At 55.4% G+C, this 19,133-nt stretch overlaps 1 protein-coding gene across 3 annotated transcripts in view; it reads right to left on the reverse strand.

The window, feature by feature from the left end:
* The window catches only part of ADORA1 (adenosine A1 receptor), an 83,454-nt gene extending 65,860 nt beyond the window's left edge, over nucleotides 1-17,594 (reverse strand). Inside the window, exons 1-2 of one of the 3 annotated variants that reach the window (XM_086693722.1) lie at nucleotides 17,376-17,581; nucleotides 16,109-16,506 (exon numbers count right to left, since the gene is read on the reverse strand). In XM_086693722.1, the coding sequence (XP_086549848.1) occupies nucleotides 16,109-16,449 (341 nt within the window). In that variant the 5' untranslated portion in view covers nucleotides 16,450-16,506; nucleotides 17,376-17,581. Of the gene's footprint in view, nucleotides 1-16,108; nucleotides 16,507-16,853; nucleotides 17,134-17,375 lie in introns of those variants that run through there. The other 2 variants (XM_086693721.1, XR_003223357.2) reach the window with 2 other exon arrangements.
* Nucleotides 17,595-19,133: the final 1,539 nt, after the last annotated feature.

Consider the following 19,133-nt stretch of genomic DNA (forward strand, 5'->3'; position numbering starts at 1 on the left):
GAGAAAGCAGGCAGGGCCTAAAAGAAACCAGGCGGCAGGCCAGGTCTGCACCCACTGGCAATTTCTGCCCCAGAAGTCTCAGCCATCTTAGCTCAGGCTGTGCCCATCCACCTCGCTGTCTGCAAAATCTTGTGTCCCGTGTCTATCGCCGCCCAGAAGCTCTCTGAGGACAGGGGCTGCGGTTCCCCGTCTGGAAATCCCTGAGCACAAGTGGCAGTGGGGAGTGGGTATTTCACAAGTGGCATCCACTTTGGTATCTGGCAGGCGCCAAGCTCCAATCCAAGTGTTGCTCCTTAGGAGCTGGGTCACAATTTTCAAGGGACTCTACCTCCCCGGTTCCTTATTTCTTTATGTGTAAAATGATGCTGATCGCAGCCTTGCAGGACTACATAAAATCAAATATGCTGACAAAGAAGGCGCTCAGGGCTGCTCCCGACACCGAGGAGATGCTCCCCGGGGCGAGCATTCCCTTCCCACCAGCCCGCACCTCTCCTTCCTCGGGACCCCCTCGTCCCTGCACTCACGGAAGAGCCTGGAGCAGGAAGGGAGGTGCCCAAACACTCTCTCCAGGGCAGTGATGGAACACACCCCTACCTGTGCACAGGGCTTTCTGCGCCTCCCAGGCCTGCCACTTCCCCAAGGCTGAGCTCCCCAAGGACGGCAGGCCTTGACATGCATGTAAAGAAACCCCTCAAGCCACACTGGTGGATGGGAGTGTCAGCTGTCCACCCCAATCGCACCAGAGACAGAAGACGCACACACACACACACACACACACACACACACACACACACACACACACACACACACACACACACACACACCATTATCCATCCATCCTCCCTCCTCCCACCAAACAGCAGGAAGGGGAAGAACAAGCCCCATGACCCTGGAGGGAGCCGTTAGGTTTTCACGTATCACCCTCTCAAGAGGTTATTACTTCCATTTTCATACGTAGCACCTGAGGCTCAGAGTCTTTGCCTAAGGTCAGAACACGTAAGTAGCAGAGCCCAGGCTGGGAGGGCAGTGTGGCCAGCCTGACTCCCAAGGCACTCGGGCCTCTGTGCCCCTCGGCTCCCCTATCCTTCATCAGACTCCGCACGGACACCGCTCAGCGGATCCTGGTAACACCCCCGAGAAGCCCGCGTCCTTTCTACCAGTGAAGGTGGGGCGAGGTGGGGTGGCTTGTCCAAGTGGCAGACCCGTCGGCCTCTTGGTTCCCAGCCCCCAGTCTCCCTCTGGACTGGCCAGACTGGGAAATCGCTTCTCCCCCCGTCCCCCACCCCCCCCTCCACCCCGGTTCAGGAGAAGGCCCCCTGTCCTTGATTCTCCTCACAGGTGTTTTCCTTGAACATTTTTCCTTCAAGCCTTGCCTGCAGACGGAGCTCAGACCCAGGCCGAGTGCTGACAGGCCTTTTCTAGGCCCCTCCTCGCCTAACTGACTCCAGCAGTGGGAGGAGACATCTCTGCGGACCCCTGGAGGGCCAGGGGCTGCCCCATCACCGGGGAGTTAAAGCCCGGGCCAGCCTGTACCTTCAGTCACTGCTGGTTCCTTCCCGGCCAACCTCGAGGCACGCCTCCCGCCTGGTGTGGTCGGGGAGTCTGCCTCCCGCCTGGTGTGGTCGGGGAGTCTCTTCGTGGCGCACACCCTCCAGCCTGCCGGCAGCCAGCCACCGCCCGGGGGCCCATCTCACGGCCCATCTCACAGCAGCCAGGAGCTGTCGGCAGCTCCAGCAGGTGGTAGACGCCCGAGAAGGGAGAGGCTTGCTCTTGCAACACCAGCTCCAAAGGCAGACCTGGCTCCTCTGCCAAGCGTCGGGCAGCACCCACTTCCTGACCCTCCTCATCTCCTAGCGGCAGCTCTCCACCTGGCTTCTGGGTCTCTGCTTCCCTCATGCGCCTCCAGCCCTGCAGGAGACATCAGCTCCTTCTGCTACCTCAGCGCCGGGCAGTCAGGCCAGCCCTTGGGCAGCATCTGGAACTGCAGGCCAGAGAGCAGATTTGGGGTGCGGGTGGGGTGGGTGGGGTGGGTGGGGTGGGGTAACCCTCCCTCCCCCACATTCGTCCCCGCGCCAACATACCCCTGAACAATGGAGCCATTCTCCCCTCCCATTGCAAGAACGGTGTCTCGCCGGCAACTCTTGGTGGTAGGGATGGGGATTCGGCCCATTTTATGGATGTGAAAACTGAGACCCAAAGAGGGAAGTGATTTATCCCGAATCACCCAGCTTAAGTGTTGGAGTCAAGGCTCAAATACGGATCTTTTCATTCATCCATTCAGCCATTCATTTAACACTTCTGGTTACATTTGGCAGCTATGTGACAACAGTGTGTTGTTCAGCCTCTCTGAGCCTCAGCTTCTCAGAAAATGTGGAAATTAGGGAGTCCATATAAAGTATTCAGCGTAGGGTGTCACACATTCTAGGTGCTCAAGAATCACTCGCTACTGTTACCATTCATTCCTTGATTCATTGGACCAGTCATGGGAATAAAAAATGGGCAGAAAGCATGCTGGGCACCATGGGGACAGAGATGCATAGACCTGGACCCCCACCCCTGCAAACTGCTCGCAGGCAAGTGACGGAGATTACCTCCGTGCAGTTTGGCAAGAGCTGTGTTTAAAGCCCTTGAAGAAGAACTGTGAGCACATGAAGGTAGAGCAAGGAGGGCTTCCTGGAGGAGGTCTCATCTGAGCTGAGTATTAAAGAATGAGGAGGAATTAGACAAGAGGAGAAAAGAAAACAGCTTCCCGGGGTGTATGGGTGTGTGTCTAAGATATGGTCTTAGATGTTAAGACTCCAAGGACACACAGGTTAAGAAGTAACTGGCCCGGAGCCAGGGAAAGTGAGTTGTAAGCACAGGTACAGGGAGGGGTGGGGCTGAGCATCCCAGGCTCGGGGGAGTGACCTTGGCTCTGTGTGCCTGGGTGCAGGCCAGGCCTACTCAGGCTTCTTGCTGCGTGGCCACTGGTAAGCCATGTCTCACCCCCCAGACTATAGGTCTGTGCCCTTGAGGACAGGACCTGTGTCGTCAGAAAACACTAGTTGACTTGACCGCACAAACTGTGTTCCTTTGTCAGGGAGGATTCATGGTGGTGGGCGGGGCATGAGGGCCTTGGGGAGCACAAACAGGAAAGATCCTTGGCTGGGACTCTTGTCTGGGCCTCAGAGAGTGTGAGCTGGGGTGGGGGGGGGGCAGGGGGGAGCAAACAGGGTCGAATGAAAGGTTTGGAAGCCTAGGATATTATTTTTTTTTTATTTGTAAAGATAAAAATAAAAAGCTACAACCCCCTGCACACACACACACACAGGCATATACACACACACACGCGCGCGCGCGCACACATGCACACACAAACCCTGGTGTGCATATATGAATACACATACCCCACTAAGAGCCTGAAGCCACAGTGGCTTCCTGTCGTGATTACAGGTGGTGGTGGCAGAGGCGTCATGCCTTCCTTCACACCCCTAGCTGGCTCCCTGGCTCACTCCCAGACTGTCAGTCCCTGGGGCCGGACACAGCCACTCTGAATGGTGTCTGTGTCTCTCCCCAGCCCTCGCGCGGCCACTGTCATCAAGGCAGCCCCAGGAGGCCCATGATGTGGGGGTTGGGGAGGGTTGTGTTTACTCTGCAGGGGACGAGCCACCTTGGCAGGTGTGTCTGCTGAGTCCCCAAACACGCTGAATGTTTTCCTCCCCAGGGAGCATTTACAGAGCCAGCGGCCCCCAGGGGAGCCCTTGCTTCAGCTCTCTCAGACGCCGGCCCCTCAGAAGGACAAGGAGGGCTTGGGAGGGGCTGCTCACATCCCCTCCCCTCATAGAAACAGGAGCGTGGAGACCAGAGGGAGCCAAGCTGGGGTCCGGAGACCAGGATTCTCTCCCCACCTTGCTTGGTAAGCCCAGGTGAGACCTTTCACCGCTCTGCCTCCCAGCCCCCCACCCTCTGATCTCTTGGGAATGTTTTAATGAACTAACCCTTCATGCTCCAGTACCTCTGTGAGTGAATACAAAAGACCCAATCGACTTCTTCCCCAGGTGGCCACTCCATCTGCCCCCCCAAGCCTTCCTTCCTCCGTGACAGCATTCTCTCATTCCTTCCCCCAACAGACACTGACTCGGCCACCTACTAGGTGCCAGCCAGACATGTGTTAGGTACTGGGATACAGCGAGCAAGACAGATGGAGAGATCTACACCCTGCCCTCACAGGGCACACAACCCATTTGACACAGATCTGAGCCCAGTGGGACCCCAGGGGCCACATAACATCAAGCGGTAAATGAAAAATGAGTTAGGATTATTTGACGATAGTAACAGCCCCCACTTCCTGAGTGCCTACTGTGTGCCAGTCTCTTAACATATCTCATCACTAGGCCTCCTAACAACCTTTAGAAGGAAGTATTAAGCAGCCTCTTGTGCAGAGGAGGAAATGGAAGCTCAGAAAGGTTAAGTAAGCACTCCAAAATGGCACAGCTCTAAGTGCTGAACCGTCTGCCTGGGGAGACTGCTTTTACCCTTTGTTCCACTGATGTAGCTCCGTTAAAGCAGGGGAAGAGAGAAGCCTCTCCGAAAAGGGGATCATTACAAATATCTAGAGTAGAGGGGCTTTTGTCCAACAGACCTTCCCCTCTTGTGCCCCCACGAGAGGTTCATTGCCTGGTGAGATCCCGTTCTAGCTGGGCGGGTACGTATCAGAGCTCCTGGTTCCGCCGGGACAGAAAAAAAAGAACTGAGAACCAGCACTTGCCACGCGGTAGTCTGGGCCCTTAGTCAGGGTGGAGAGGGGAGAATCGGAAACCAGTGGCCTCCGAGATCAGGCTGCACCGTGGCCGCTTTCTTCGGGGAAGGACAGACCGTGCTTCTCCAAGCAGGCCAGGAAGAAAGACCCAGATGGGGCTCCCCCATCCCACCCGCTCTGCCCATCGTGGGGGGGGGGGGGGAAGTGCCAGAGCTGATACTTGATAACTGCTTAGTGACTACTATCCTCTTTGCTGCTGTAGCTGAAACTGCACCACTCAGTGCCCCACAGTGGCCGTCAGAGGAGCCTGTTGTGGGGGGGTAGGGGGAGGTACAACCACCCTGCAGGGGACCAGCACAATCCATGGTGCTAGGTCTGGTGGGTTCCAGCAATGCGGGGGGGTGGGGAGGGGGGGACATGAGGCTCTGGAGGCACACAGAGACTCCAGGGACAGTGGCACCCAAGGGAGCCTGAGGACAGACAGACACTTGGGGGCCTTAGCGATCCCAGAAGCCACTGTGTCTCATTCTGAATGGAGCCTGGCAGCAAGGAAGAACCCCCAAGTCTGCTGTCTCCTTCCCAAAGACATACAGCCTTATTGCTATGGTTCCAGCCTAAGAAAGCCAATAGCCTCCCAAGAAGTGAGGTGAGAAGACGGAGCAGCTGGAGGCACCCAGGAAGCTTGCTGGGTATTCGAGGGGCTCCCTCCTCAAGGCTGTGTGAGGCAAGAAGGGGCCCACCTGCTGGGCCACATGAAAGGACAGGAAGCTGGGGAATGAGTGAGAGAGAAGGCCACCAGAGGACCCGTTATCATATCATCTCCGCTTGAGTATCTACTAGGGTCTGAATCTCCCCCCCAGTTTCTTCCTTCTCTGTGGACCCAGCACCGCCATCTACCCAATGGCTTCAACCATAAATCCGGGACTCATATTTGACCCCTTCTCCCATTTTGCACACCTAATCCATTACCAGTGGGTTCTAACTCTCACATACCCTAAATCTTTCCAGTTCTCTCCATCTCCACTGCCTCCTGGACTCCCTGCCCACCCCCACCCTCCCCCCAGAGCCATGACCTCCTATAGTCTTCTCTTGCCCCCTCCGGCCCATCCTCCACACAGCAGGCAGGGTGACCTTTTTCCGTCAATGTGGCGAATACCCTGATTGAGTTCTTTCGGTGTTAAACCCCCCTCGCACACATGGAATAAATCCTATTTGGTTATGATATATTATCCTTTTTACCTATCACCGGATTTGATTTCCTAATATTTCATTGGCTAATTCTGGCCTTTTAAAAATGTAATTTAGATGACGTCATTCCCTGCTTAAAGCACTCAGAGGCTTCATAGCGCACTCAGAATAAAATCCAAACCCTTGCCCAGGAACCACAAGGGCTACAAGGCCCCCACCTAAGTCCTCGAACACCTGTGGGTCTCTTTGGACACACTCAGGGTTTGGAGAAGCCAGAGCCAGCCACAGAGAGGAGAAAGAGGGCTTCCTTCCTTGAATTCCCCTGAAGTTATCATTGTAGCTACCCGCTTGTTTATCTGTGGACTAGCTCTCTCCCTACACCAGTTCCTAAGCTCCAGGGACCAGGGCCAACTTCTTGACCACGATTAAGACACCTAACGTCTGGTCCAAAGTCTGGCACTTCTAAATGAAGGAAGGGACTCTCTATCCACTCCATGCCTGAGCCAGTGCTGCTGAACGCGGCCTGTGATAAGCACAAGGCCACGGCGCCAGAGTCTCGCTTCAAATTCATCACCGTGAACTTCGGGTGGGCCCTGAATGCTGCCTCCAATTATGCTAGAGTCGAGTATAGAGAGTCTAGTCTAGACTAGAGTCTCGAGTCTACTCCCTCCCCCAGTTCCAGAGAATTATTTCCCGCTTGCTACTCTCTCCGCTGCCTCCTCCCACATCCTCCCTTTCAGCTGATGACCTTGCTTCCCACTTCACCGAGAAAGCTGAAACACTAGAAGAGAACTTCACCTGGCAGCATCCGCACCCACACGCCCTGCCTTCATGCCTGATAGGCCATCTCCAAGCGCCTCGAAGCCAGCCCACCAGTGTCTGTCCCCACCCGGGCTGCCGAAACGAAGCCTGCACTCCAGAAATTCTCTCCTTGGCTCCAACGCCGGTTTTGCACTCTCTCCTGGATCGTGAGATAGGGGCACACGGGTGTGCCCAGGTCCCCCTCCAATCTTAGAAAACAACACAAAACAAAATGCCTGGTTCCCGCTTCGCCTGAAAGCTTCTGCCCCATTACTTTGATCCTTTTGTAACAAAATTCTTCAAAAGAGTAATCTACGCCAACTGCCTTCAATTCCTTCCTCTTCTCTCTTGAGCTTTCTCCAGTCAAGCTTTCTGCTCCCACCCCTCCGCTGCCATTGTTCTTGCTAAATCCAACAGTAATTCTCAGTCCTCACATCACTCGATCCACCGGCAGCATCTGAAACAGCCAATCCCTCACTTCTCCTTGACATACTTTCTAAGCTTTGCTTCTGGGACACCACACCCAGGGTGCTGGGGGCTCTGAGTTTTCCTCCTACATCTGAGCCTTCTCTTCTCCCCAGCCTCTCAGTGCTTGGTCCTCAGTTCCCGTCTCTTCTTTATCTGTTCTTCCGCTCTTGGAGACCTCATGGCGGCCCCTTGGGGATTTACACACCATCCACGTGCCAATGGCTCTCACATTTATATCCCCAGTCCAGACCTTTCTCCTGAACCCCATCCTTACATAGCCATCCAACCACCCGCTCAACAGTCCAGACTCAAGGTGTCTAAATCTGAACTCTATTGCTCACAAAACCTGGACCGTCCACAACCTTTCCCGCCTTAGATAATGCCAACTCCATCTTTCCAGTGGCTTCGGACTAAAGCTTGGGTCATGCTGGACTCTTGTTTCTCTCATATCCCACACCCAATCCATAAGCAAATTCATTGGCCCTTTCTTCAAAATACATCCAGAATTTTAACAAGTCACCGTACATTCATACAGTGGAATTCTAGCAATGAGAAAAAAAAAAAACAGAAACAAAAACCAGCCAACCCACAAAAAAATTCTACTGTTTCACTCAATAATAGGGATGACTCTCAGACATAATTTTAAGCTTCAGAAGCCAGACACAAATCACTATGTGATTTCCCTTTATAAAAGTTCAAGAACAGGGAAAATCAGTCCATGGGGATAAAGGTCAGAATAGTGGTGACGTTTCAGAGGGCATGGGAGGGACACAAGAGAACCTTCTGGGGTGCTGAAAATGTTCCAAATACTGATCAGAGTGGTGGTTACATAGGTATATCAACATGCAAAAATGTATTGAGCTGTATGCTCAAGACGTATGCACCTCACTATATAAACATTTTACCTTAATAAAAAATAAACTTTGAACATGCACATCCAGAATCAACCACTTCTCACTGTCATCTCTGCATCATTCTGATTCAGGGTACCTACCTCTGCTCTCATGTGATTAGCTCCTAACTAGTCCCCTGCCCGCCCCTACAGTGCAGTCTCAATACAGCAGCAGAGTGAATCAAACCATGTTGCTTCTTTGCTCTAAACCCTGCAGTGGCTCCCCATCTCCCTCAGAATAAAAGCCAATGTCCTTCCAGCAGCCTCTAAGCCAGTAGCTTATCATCTTTCCAGCCCTATCTCTGACCACTCTCCAGCTTTATCACTCCACCCCTGCTGCACAGACCTCCTTGCCAGTCCCCAAATACGTCAGGTACATTCCTTCCCTAGGACCTTTGCTCCAAGTATCTCCTCCGTGTGAAATGTTCTCCCAATATCTGCACAGCATAGTCCCTCACCTCTAAGGTTTTGCCCCATTTAAAACTGCAACCCTCTCTCTCCACCCCCACCCTGGCATCCCCAATCCCACTTAGACTGCTCTTTTCCTTCCCCCATTGGCACATTCTACCTTCTAACGCTCTGCATACTAGGCACTGTGTTCATTACTTAGCATCTGTCCTCCAACCCATTAGAATGCAGACTCCAGGGGGATCTTTGTTTTGTTAATGAACGTATCCTGCATCCAGAATATCTATAACAATACCTGGCACATAGGAGGCACTCAATAAGTATTTGTTGAATGGATGAATGAATGAATGAACGAATGAATAGATCAGGGCTCTGCATGAGAACAAGAAAAAGGAGCCAGTTGCCCTACTCTCTCAAAGGACAGAGAAGTTCTGGAGGCAGGTGGCAGGAAGATATCCCTCAAGGGCCTCTGCCACATGACCTGGGCTGCAGAGAGTGAATGTAGAGAAGGGTCCAGCGGCCCCACCCAAGCACTTTAAGGTGTCAAGTGCCAGTCTCCTGACACCCCCACTTCCACCATAGGCAGGTTGGGAGTTTGTCCTCAGCCACCTTGGTCTGTAGGAATCCACAAGTTCAACAATGGCTAAGAGCCCCCAGATGGAGGTAGAGACCAGCCCAGCCCACCCATCTTTGTATCTACAGGTAGCCCTGCAAAGTGCCTGGGACATGGCAGGTGCTCCAAGTCAGTTTATGATCTATGGGGGGCACCTGGGAGGCTCAGTCAATTAAGTGTCCGACTTCAGCTCAGGTCATGATCTCACGGTCCGTGCATTCAAGCCCCGCATTGGGCTCTGTGCTGACGGTTCAGGGCCTGGAGCCTGCTTCGGATTCTTTGTCTCCCTCTCTCTCTGCCCCTCTCCCACTCACACTCTGTCTCTCTGCTCACACACACACACACACACACACACACACACACTCTCTCTCTCTCTCTCTCTCTCTCAAGAATAAAATACAACATTAAAAAAAATTGAAATAGATCTATGAAAGTCACCATGTCCCTAACATTATACCCCTAATCCCGCTGGGGATAAAACTCCCAGGGTGAAGAGCAGTGCAGGAAAAGGTGCCTCATCTCCTTGTCTTTGCGGTCAGGGAAGGCCCTTGTCTCCGCCTCCCTGCCCACCCCCACGCCAGTATTTCCAAGGGGCCATGAACACCGAGGTCCACTCACCCACCTGCTTCCTCTTCCTCTCCCGTCCCATGGCTACCCACCAGCCTTTTCTCGTTCTGCAGCAGTTGGCAGCCTCCTCTGGGCTTGAGTTAAGGAGACTGAGGCTGACGGGGTAATTCACGCAGCCCAAGGAACCATCTGTCCTCCTTCCTCTCTGCTCTGTGCCTACCCTGCCAAGTGGAGCCAACTAGCAAGTGCCACACTCCAAGCCTCTCCCACTCGGGGACAGCTGTCCTCACCAAGGGGCAAAGAAACAGGATGTCCAGGCCTCAGGGAATAGAGACTAGGCAACGAGGACTAGGCCCGGAGCCCAGCCGGTCCTGCCCTGTTGAGCCCAGAAAGGCAAATGGGCAGAGGAAAACCGATGCACGTCTGGGGATCTGCAGTTTCCATGAAATTGGGCAGGAGGAGTGGGGAGAGGTGGAGTAAAGGGAGGTGGGAAATATTTTAAAAATTAAAAATTAAAAAATCCTGACGGCTGGAAGCTGTGCTCACCTAGGGTTCTAGGCTTGGCCCTGACCCTACCAACAATGTGAATTGTGGGTATCATTGTAGTTAGGATCCAAATGGCCCAAAATATAAGCATGAATAAATAAAATATGAAACTCATTTATTCAGAAAGTGCTTCCAGCCTGCCTCCTCTGTGCCAGGCACGGGGACACGTGCCATTTTGGTGTTTACCAAGCCCAGAAAAACCAGCTGGACCACGAGTGATGGGCAAGAAGTAGGTGCAAGGTGCCTAACAGAGGAAATTAGCCTGGTCCAGGAGGAGAGGAGGTCAGAAAAGTCCACCCGGAGGAGGGGCTGTTTTAGCCGAAACCTAAAAAGATGGACGAAAAGACAATCCGGTTTTTACCCTCATAAAATTCTTACAGAATCATTTTTATTGACATGGGGAAATGCTCATAATGCATTAAGTAAACAAAATGGGATGGGGCATAAAACCATCCATGCTCTCAACTGTGTAAAAGTTATATTTATAATCTATCTATATTTAGAGGTACAGATATATATAGACACACATGGAAAAATTCTCTGAACACCAAAATGTTAACACTAGTTACGCGTAGGTGGTAGAATTACTGGTGACTTTATCATCTTTACTCCCTCCTATATGTCTCAACATTTTAACAGGAAACATGGATGGCTTTCATGCTTGGAGATTAAGTATCAAATGTCAGGACATGGCCTCTAAGGTTCCACCCGTGGCCCTTGGTAGAGGGCTTCTCGGGAGGACATCGTGGCCATTCCCCTGCTTCCAAGCAGCACGAACACCTGGGAAGCTTACTCCTAAAGCACTCAGAGGCCTCCTGGAAGCCGTTCTGATGCCAGCTGGGAGAAGTTTCTTTCGCCCTTGAAACGAATCCAGATTTCTCTCAACTGAAGTCTATGCCCCCCTCACTCAGCACGCTCTTCAGCATAAGCCACCTGGAGGCTGGCCCTCGGTCAAACAAAGAAATGTCCTTTTTAATCTCAGAGGGACGTCTCTCTTCACTTTCCCCCTCTAAGCCCACCACTGATCTGCTGACTGACCCTGGGGAGGCTGCGTTCTCTGTTCTGTTCCTGCAGGAGAGGCGATTGCCAAGGGCTCCTCCTGCCCCAGCCTTTTACATCAGACGCTGGGGGCGAGAGTCAGGATCGGAGGAGAGGAAAGGAGCTCGTGGCTGACCGACCTTGAACACACAGGGGCCCGGGGCCTCTCTTTCCCCTTCAGCAACTGTGAGGAAGTCAGGCTTCAGGGCTTGCCAGCTTTCCTCTCCCCAGCCACTCTCAGCCTCTGACCACCCCACCCCGCAGGGGAGCTGGAGATGGCCTACCCCCACCCCCCCTGCCCCGTGAAAGCAGTGTCACCATAGAGAACAACTGTTCGGGGCCTCCAGGGACACAGACGGTCGCCTGCTGGGGTACGCGCACAGGAGGCACGCTGGGTGTCCGGAAAGACCCAGGCCCGCTAACTTTATGCCTAACAGCAAACATGTCCTCATCTACCAGATTCCTCCCCGGCCCCAGCATGCTGGCCTCCCACACTCCCCGCTGTGCCTCCCCGGGTCAGCAGCCCAGTTGGGCAGGCCTCCAGCTGTGGACAGAGGCAGGGCTGCCTGGGGCTCAGCTGCGGCACTGGAGTGAAGGTGAGGAGGACTCAGAGGGAGGCGCCCAGCACGGGCACAGCACGAGGGCCATTGGCAAAGATCGGGGGAGCAAAATCACCGCACTGACAGCCTTGAGGAAACTCCTCCATAATCCCCATAGTTTCCTGGGACCGATTCAAGAGGCACAGGGGCTCCCTGCTTAAAGACGGCTGTGAGACAGGCTCAGATTCAAATCCTGTCTCTGCTGGTGACAAGACTTTGGTCAGGGCAACGTACTGAACCTCCCTGCCCCTTAGACCTGTTTACAGGAGTGTCTACAGAGTGGGGACAGCAATGCCCTCTCCTAGCGAGAAGCCAGGAGCATTAAATGAGATGAAGCATGTAAAAAAAACATAGCACTGTGCCTAGCTCCTACCCATTAGGAACTAAAAAACACAACCTTCTCAGGAGTCGTGATAAGGAAGAACCACAGAGTTAGAGCTAAAAGGCAGCTCAGAGACCTCAAATCTAGTCCCTTCATTTAACACATGAGGTGGGGGGGGGGGGGGGGGGGCTCAGAGAGTTTGAATAATTCATCCAAGGATGCAGGGCTAGGAAGTAACAGAGCAAGGTTCAGACTCAAGTTTTCCTGACTCCCAAGCATCCACCGCCCCTTCAACCCCACCCCAGCCTGTCTGGCCACAGGTAACCCTTGCTCAGGTCTCCTTCCCACAGAGAGGGCTTTGGCCGGGGAGCCCCCTGTTGGCACTCCTTCCCATAACCAGCCCCCTGGAGTAGGCCACAGAGGGCCACCAAGGAAACTCAGGGTGCGGGAGTGGTGGATAAAGACTGGAGATTCCCTAGAAGTATGAGCTCAGGGGGTAATGGGGTGTGGATTACCAGGCCTGTGGAGGTGCTATGCAAATAGGATGCAAAACACATGTAAATGACCACAGGTTATTGATGAATCAACAATTTGAGATCTCTTTTTTTCTTTTCTTTCTTCCTTTTTAATTTTTTTTTTTTTTTTTTTTTTTTTGTCACTGGACCACACTATGGGATGTGAACCTTCTTTTCTTTCTTGGCTTTCTGCCAAATGGAATGAAATAAAATTTGTGGTTGACTGACCGAACCATGCTTTGCTTGGTGAGGGGCCCAAGCTCACTCTGTCACCCGGCTACCCCACAGATGTCTCACCAACGCTTGCTCAGTATTACTCCCCAGCGTCCAAGGCATCTACCTCCAACTGGCTTGTCAGGGCAGCAAGTCAAGTGCATGGGGACCTCTGGCTGACAGACAGTCCCCCAGGCCCAGCAGCCTGCTGACTGTAACTGCCCCGGGAGCATCATGCTGTTCCTCCTGCAGGGGGACCTGGCAGTGAGGGGCAAGGGCCTGGAGTGGCCCATCACGTCAGCCCAGCCTCCAGGATCCTGGCTTTAGGAGCTAGACCACAGCAGCCTTTCTCTAACCGAGGAGACTCCTCTCCATGGGGCAGGGCCCTCCCAAGCTACTGCGGGGTTGCGGCTCTTAAGGAACTGCCTGAGCTACTGGGACAGCCGTGGTCAGATACCTGAAGCAGAATGCAGGGGGCAGATGGGGTGCCTGGGTGGCTCAGCTGGTTAAGTGTCTGACTTAGGCTCAGCCCTGCCTCGGGCTCTGTGCTGACAGCTCAGAGCCTGGAGCCCGCTTCGGATTCTGTCTCCCTCTCTCTCTCTGCCCCTCCCCCACTTGTGTTCTGTCTGTCTGTCTGTCTCTCTCTCAAAATTAAATAAACATTAAAAAAATAAAAAATAAATAAAAAGAATGCACGGGCGGTCTAGTCTCCCGCAAGAAGGTTAGAGGTTAGACATCTGGAATGCCTGCCTGAGGCTCAACCCTATGAGCTCTGAAAACTCATCCAGTTCAGTCGACATTTCCTGAGTGTCTTCCATGTGCCAGACACTGGGCGAGGCATTCTGGAGAATTTGCAGAAATGGACAAAATGCAATTGCTGCTGCTCAGATCACTGCCCTTGACACAGTGACAATCCACCGGGGAAGAAAAGTACAAGTTCACGTACAAATATAACTTAACGGTGTTTTGAAATCTGCCTGGAAACGCGGGGTTTGTGCGCGTGCGCATGTGCACGCGTGTGGGGGCGTGTGTGTTGCTGTCTGAAAGCACCAGGGCGCAGTGGGGTGGGGGGCGAGGGCTTTGCTCATTCAGACCCACTTTGAGCCATACGTGAATAATGATACTAAAGCTACAAACATAAACATACCACTGAATGGCTGGCAGATAATACTGAGTGCATTACATAGTACTAAGTGTTTTATGTATAGGGGTTTATTATATTCTTCCAATCATTTTTGGAAGAAGGTACTATTATTAATATCCCCTTTTATAGATGAGGAAATTGAAGCCTCACGAGGTTAACAAGCGACTTTCCCGAGGTCACACGGCTAGGAATGCATAGCAAGGATTCGAACCCAGCCTGTATTCTTAGCCTCTGTGCACACGCCTGCCTCGGCCCTCGGAAGGCAGCGGCTCCTCAAGACCCCTGGCTCCCGGAAGCTGGAGCAAGGAACAACCACAGCTGCCTCCTGGAAGAACGAGCCTGCAGTCCCTGCTGGCACAGCCAGCCCCCTCCCCACAGGGCAAGTAGGGCACATTCGGCAGGCCTGTGACCTCCGTCACAGCAGGATCAGGTCTTTGGTTCACCTTGGCATCTGCTCAGCAGACAGAATTTCTTGCACAGGCCTTCCTACATCTGCGTGTCTGTGTGAGTTTTCTAATGTGGCAATACGTTGTTGTAATGGTCCCGCTCAGAGGCCCAGCCCACTCTAATGGGCTGCGACCAGCTTCCTCTGCACAGCCCAGCCACGACCTGGGACTAATGGCAACATGAAGGCCCCTCTGCGGCTGTGCCTGCGGGGCTCCAGGGCCACCTCCTGTGCCTCCCCCTGTGCCCTGAGCAGCCATCTTCACCCCCCTCCCCTGGGAAAGTGTGAGGGCTGTAAGCAAGGCGCAGAATCTGGGATGGTGGGGGGTGGGGGAGGGGGCGGGAAATCAGGAAGGAAGGTGGGCGGTGGAATCTAGGCTGTGCTCCCCACCCGCTTGGGGAGACCCTCTGGGTCTTTCTGAAGTTTCTCCTTTCGCAGCTCCTACTCCACCTCCCTTAGCGGATCACGGAGGGAATAGGAAAAGGTGGTGCATGAAGAAAAGCTTTGAAAAGGTAAATGTGCACAAATGCAAGGCAAACAGGAGAAGCGTGGGCGCCGAGGCCTTCCCCGGGCAAGCTGCCAAGTGAGGCCAGAGGCCCCATGTCCCAGATATGGAAGTGACTCTGGGGATGGCAGGTGCCAGAGATGGCCAGAGCTCCCTGGTAGAAAGGGAACCTATTGGTGACAAGACTCAAAGAGGGGGCGAGCCCGCCTCACAAGAGCATCCCGGCCGGGCCAGCCCTGGCAGTGCGCCCAGGCATTCGCTGGCACTCGGTGGCCCAGGCACTGCCTGGCGACGAGATAATGTCCTGGCAGGCCCCGTCGTGGACTGGACACCCGCACGAGGGCTGCCACTGTCAGGCCACCCACCCCGGCGCTGCCTGGACACCGCACAAGCACCTCTGCTGTGACTGGCAAAGACACACGTGGGTTAGGGACAGAACAGGCACAGTAAAAGCAAGTGCCTGAATTTCTCCCTCTTCCTGCCTGCAATGGAGATCCCATGAGTGGGAGCTGGGCAGAAGTAATCAGACTGCTTGGGTTCAAAGGACAGCCCTGGAGGGCGGAGCTGGCCACAGATGCCAGAGAACAGGAGAGCCGAAGATTGCGTTCTTTCGGGAAGCCTGCCCGGGTCTGGCTCGAGAAGCAGCACTCCTCTGCCCCTGGTACGTCCCCCTCCGTCCATCCTCACCCCACTCCAGCAGTCTGTTCTGCCCCTGCCACCTCCCCGGAACGGGCGGAGCTGTTTATTCCCACCCTGAGCTCACTGCGACTGTCTTGGCTGCCCCTCCAAACCCCCCACCCCAGGCTGCACAGGCAGCCTTGGGATTCCTGGCCACGTCAGGAGAGCAGCCGCAGCTTCAGCTCTGGGGTCGTGGGCACTGCCAGGTTCACATTCCTCCAGCAACCCAGGCTCTCACGGCTTCCACAGCAGCTCGGCCTCCCTCAGTAGAGCAGAGGACAGGAAGGCAGAGTGAGGGCTGGGGCACAACGGCCCGCGGAATATCTGGCTTTTGTGGGGCCTTACGCTCGACCTTTTATCCTCTCTAGATGGCCCTCGAGCCACCGAGCATGGGGCGCAGGGGGTACCTTCAGCTGCTCTGGACTCACCGGAGCGGGATCTTGACGCGGAGGTAGCGGTCCACGGCAATTGCCAGCAGGGCGAGGATGGAGCTCTGGGTGAGGATGAGGACAGGGCAGGCGACCATGAGGCAGGTGTGGAAATAGGTCCGTGGCCCAATGTTGATGAGGATGGCTAGTGGGATGACCAGAGCGCCCACCGCCACGTCAGCCACCGCTAGCGATACGATGAAGCAGAAGGTGGCATCCCGCAGCGCCTGGTTCACCTTCACTGCCCAGATCACCAGCACGTTCCCGGGCACAGAGACCAGGGCGATGAGCACCTCGATGCCAATGTAGGCGGCCTGGAAGGCCGAGATGGAGGGCGGCATGACAGGCACAGGCGAGGCACATCAGCAGGCAGGCACCAAGGGGCACGAGGCAGGCACCTGTGGTCACGGAAGCCTGGGGTGGGGAGGCCTGCCGGCAGGTGCAGGGGGAGCCCAGGCAGCTCTGAAACTCCCACTGCCCTTTGGAGCTGTGCCCCACTTGGCACACCCAGTGCCTGCCCAGGCTGGCGGGATACCCTGGCCCTTTCTCTGCCTGATCTTTGTCCCCTCCCCTTATCTTCCCCAGAGGGTCCATTCGACAACTTAAAATAGCAGCGCTCACTCCTCCACTGGCTCCTTTATCAGGTGTGAGGCAGCTCCCGGGGCGCACACACACGCACCCCACAGGGGTCCCTCTGCCTGGCTCTGCCCACCCATGCCCACAGAACAGGCTGCAGGGAGCTCACCATCCTGCCCGCTGGCCACCAGGGGGTCCCGGAGGCGGTGCCCAAAGTTGCGGGCACCTGGGGGCGCGCCGAGCCGCGGGGCCGCGCCGGGCAGGGCTGGGCTCCGGGACCCGCGCGGCGGCTCATCGTCCTGGGGCTCCCGCCGCAGCTCTCCCAGCCCGGCCTTTCCAGCAATCACATGGTGCGGCGGAGGCTCAGCCCCAGGCGCTTTTAAAGAGGTAGCGCCCCGGTGTTGCACCTGGGACTGGGCTGGCAGGCGGTAGGTCTGGGGGACCGAGCCCAGCCGCAGACCGGGGCGCGGGCCCCGCCTTTGCCCAGCTGGCGCACACACGTGCCCGGCACCACCCACCCAAGCCGCTGCTGGCGCCCGCCTCCCAGCAGTGCCCTGGTTCCGCTCCAGGGACCCTCCCGGGCCACGGACCCTCGCCCACCCCAGTCCCAAGGGACATCTAGCCGCCCCTCTCAACACTCTCCTGCATCCCCATTGGGAAGCCACGGCGGCGAAGCGAGGCACAGACTTACCCAAGGTCACCAAAGCTGGCAGAGCTCCTAGCTACCTGCACGGTCGTGTCTCTGCGCCCTCCCAGCTCGACGCCTTCGGCAGCCGCTCGCTCCGAGGATGCCTGGGCGATCCGGGGCCAGCCTGGGAGGTCCAGGGGGACGGTAGCTGGCTGGGACTCGACTCGGGCGCCGCCGCCTCCGTCACCCCCGGCGCGGGAGCTGAGTGACAACCGGGCTCCGCACACCGGGAGGGGGCGGGGGCGGCGGCGGCACCCGCGGGCCCCTCCCTCCTCGCCCTCCGTCTCCTCCCCCACCCCCTCCTCTAAACAAAGGAAGTGATTCTGGGTGAGAAAAGCTGGGAAAATGTGAGATTTTCGCAGGGTCTGGTGTGTGAATCCAGTCTCGGGAGTGGACAGAGGTGCAGCCTCCATGTGTTCACCGGTTCCCTTCTCCATGTGGGATGCCCGGAGCCCTGGTCTGGCCTCCGGCGGCACCCCTGCACCCGACACCGCACAACCTCTCACCTGCAGGGCTCCGGGATGTCCCCCACCCCACCCCCACCTCCCCCAACAGTCAGCTGGAAGCTCTACACGCTGTCCCACCCTTCAATCCTGAAACCCTGCTCTCCCATGAAGCCAGCCCCTGCATAGTCTCAGGAACTAACATCCTTCCAGAGCACATCACTTTGCAGGCTCTACCCTGAGTCATTATATTTCTTCCTCCTCTTTCTTTCAGAACGGCCTGCTAGTCTATTAGCAATGTCCATTTTACAAATGAGGGCACTGGGGCTCAGAGGAGTGACCTACTTTCCTAAGATTATCTTGGCCGGTGTCACCCCTTCTGTGCCCCTTTTTTTTCCTCCTTCTCCCTCTTCACAGCACCTAAGCCATAAGGTATCCTGTCCAATCCCCTCATAGATAAATTAAATGCCCTGATAGATAAAGAAGGAGGGAACTTCCACAAGATCACCCAGCAAAATCCTAAGAGGACCAGAGTAAGAAACCAGGCTCCTGACTCCTGACACAGTGCCCTCCACACTTCGCCCCATCCTGATCCCTCCCTTGGCTGCCTCCTGCTGCAGTTGAGGTGGCTCACTGGTCCCCACCAAGGACCACCTGGGGGGCAGACCCTCAACCAGAACATGTGCCTCGCAGACATCCTGACCTGAGAAAAATCCTTGTTCACGGATATTGGAAAAGGGCCTGGGAGGGCAAAGAGAGGCCGGCAAGCAAAGAGAATCAGAGAATCTGGCCCCTGAGGGCACTGCCCCCTGTAGGATCCCAGGATATCCAGAGAAAGGTTCTGCCCTGAGGAGGGTGAGCACACAGCTTCTATGGGGGGGTCTGCGCAGAGGCACAGTGGGGGGTGGGCTGGGACCTGAAGCTGAGGGAGGGAGGAGGGGGCTGAACCTTCCTCGGGGGAGCAGGAAGAAACCCAGCTTGGGGCAAGATCACTTCCATTTCTGCTTTTGGGGTGGGGGGGGGGGGAGCAAGGAATCTGTGCCTCAGACAGCAAAGTTGCAGTCCTGCCCTGGAGCCCAGCTAGAGAAACTAGGAAGTGCCCACTCCCCTTTCCCCCCTTTCCCTCCACACACCCGCCCCAGACTTCCTCAACCCTCCCAACAGGCAGCCTGACATTCTGCATACTCCCCATGCCCATGAACACCCCAGCCTGTGCGTGCACCCGCTGCCTTGAACCCTTCCTTGCCTTGGCCCAGGTTGTTTGGGGACCAAGGCTTTCTTTTGATTTTCACTCAGCCCCCTGATTTTCACTCATGCA

This window comes from Puma concolor, chromosome E4 (assembly GCF_028749965.1).
Source record: "Puma concolor isolate L17-30 chromosome E4, mPumCon1.1.hap2, whole genome shotgun sequence".
Lineage (NCBI taxonomy): Eukaryota > Metazoa > Chordata > Mammalia > Carnivora > Felidae > Puma > Puma concolor.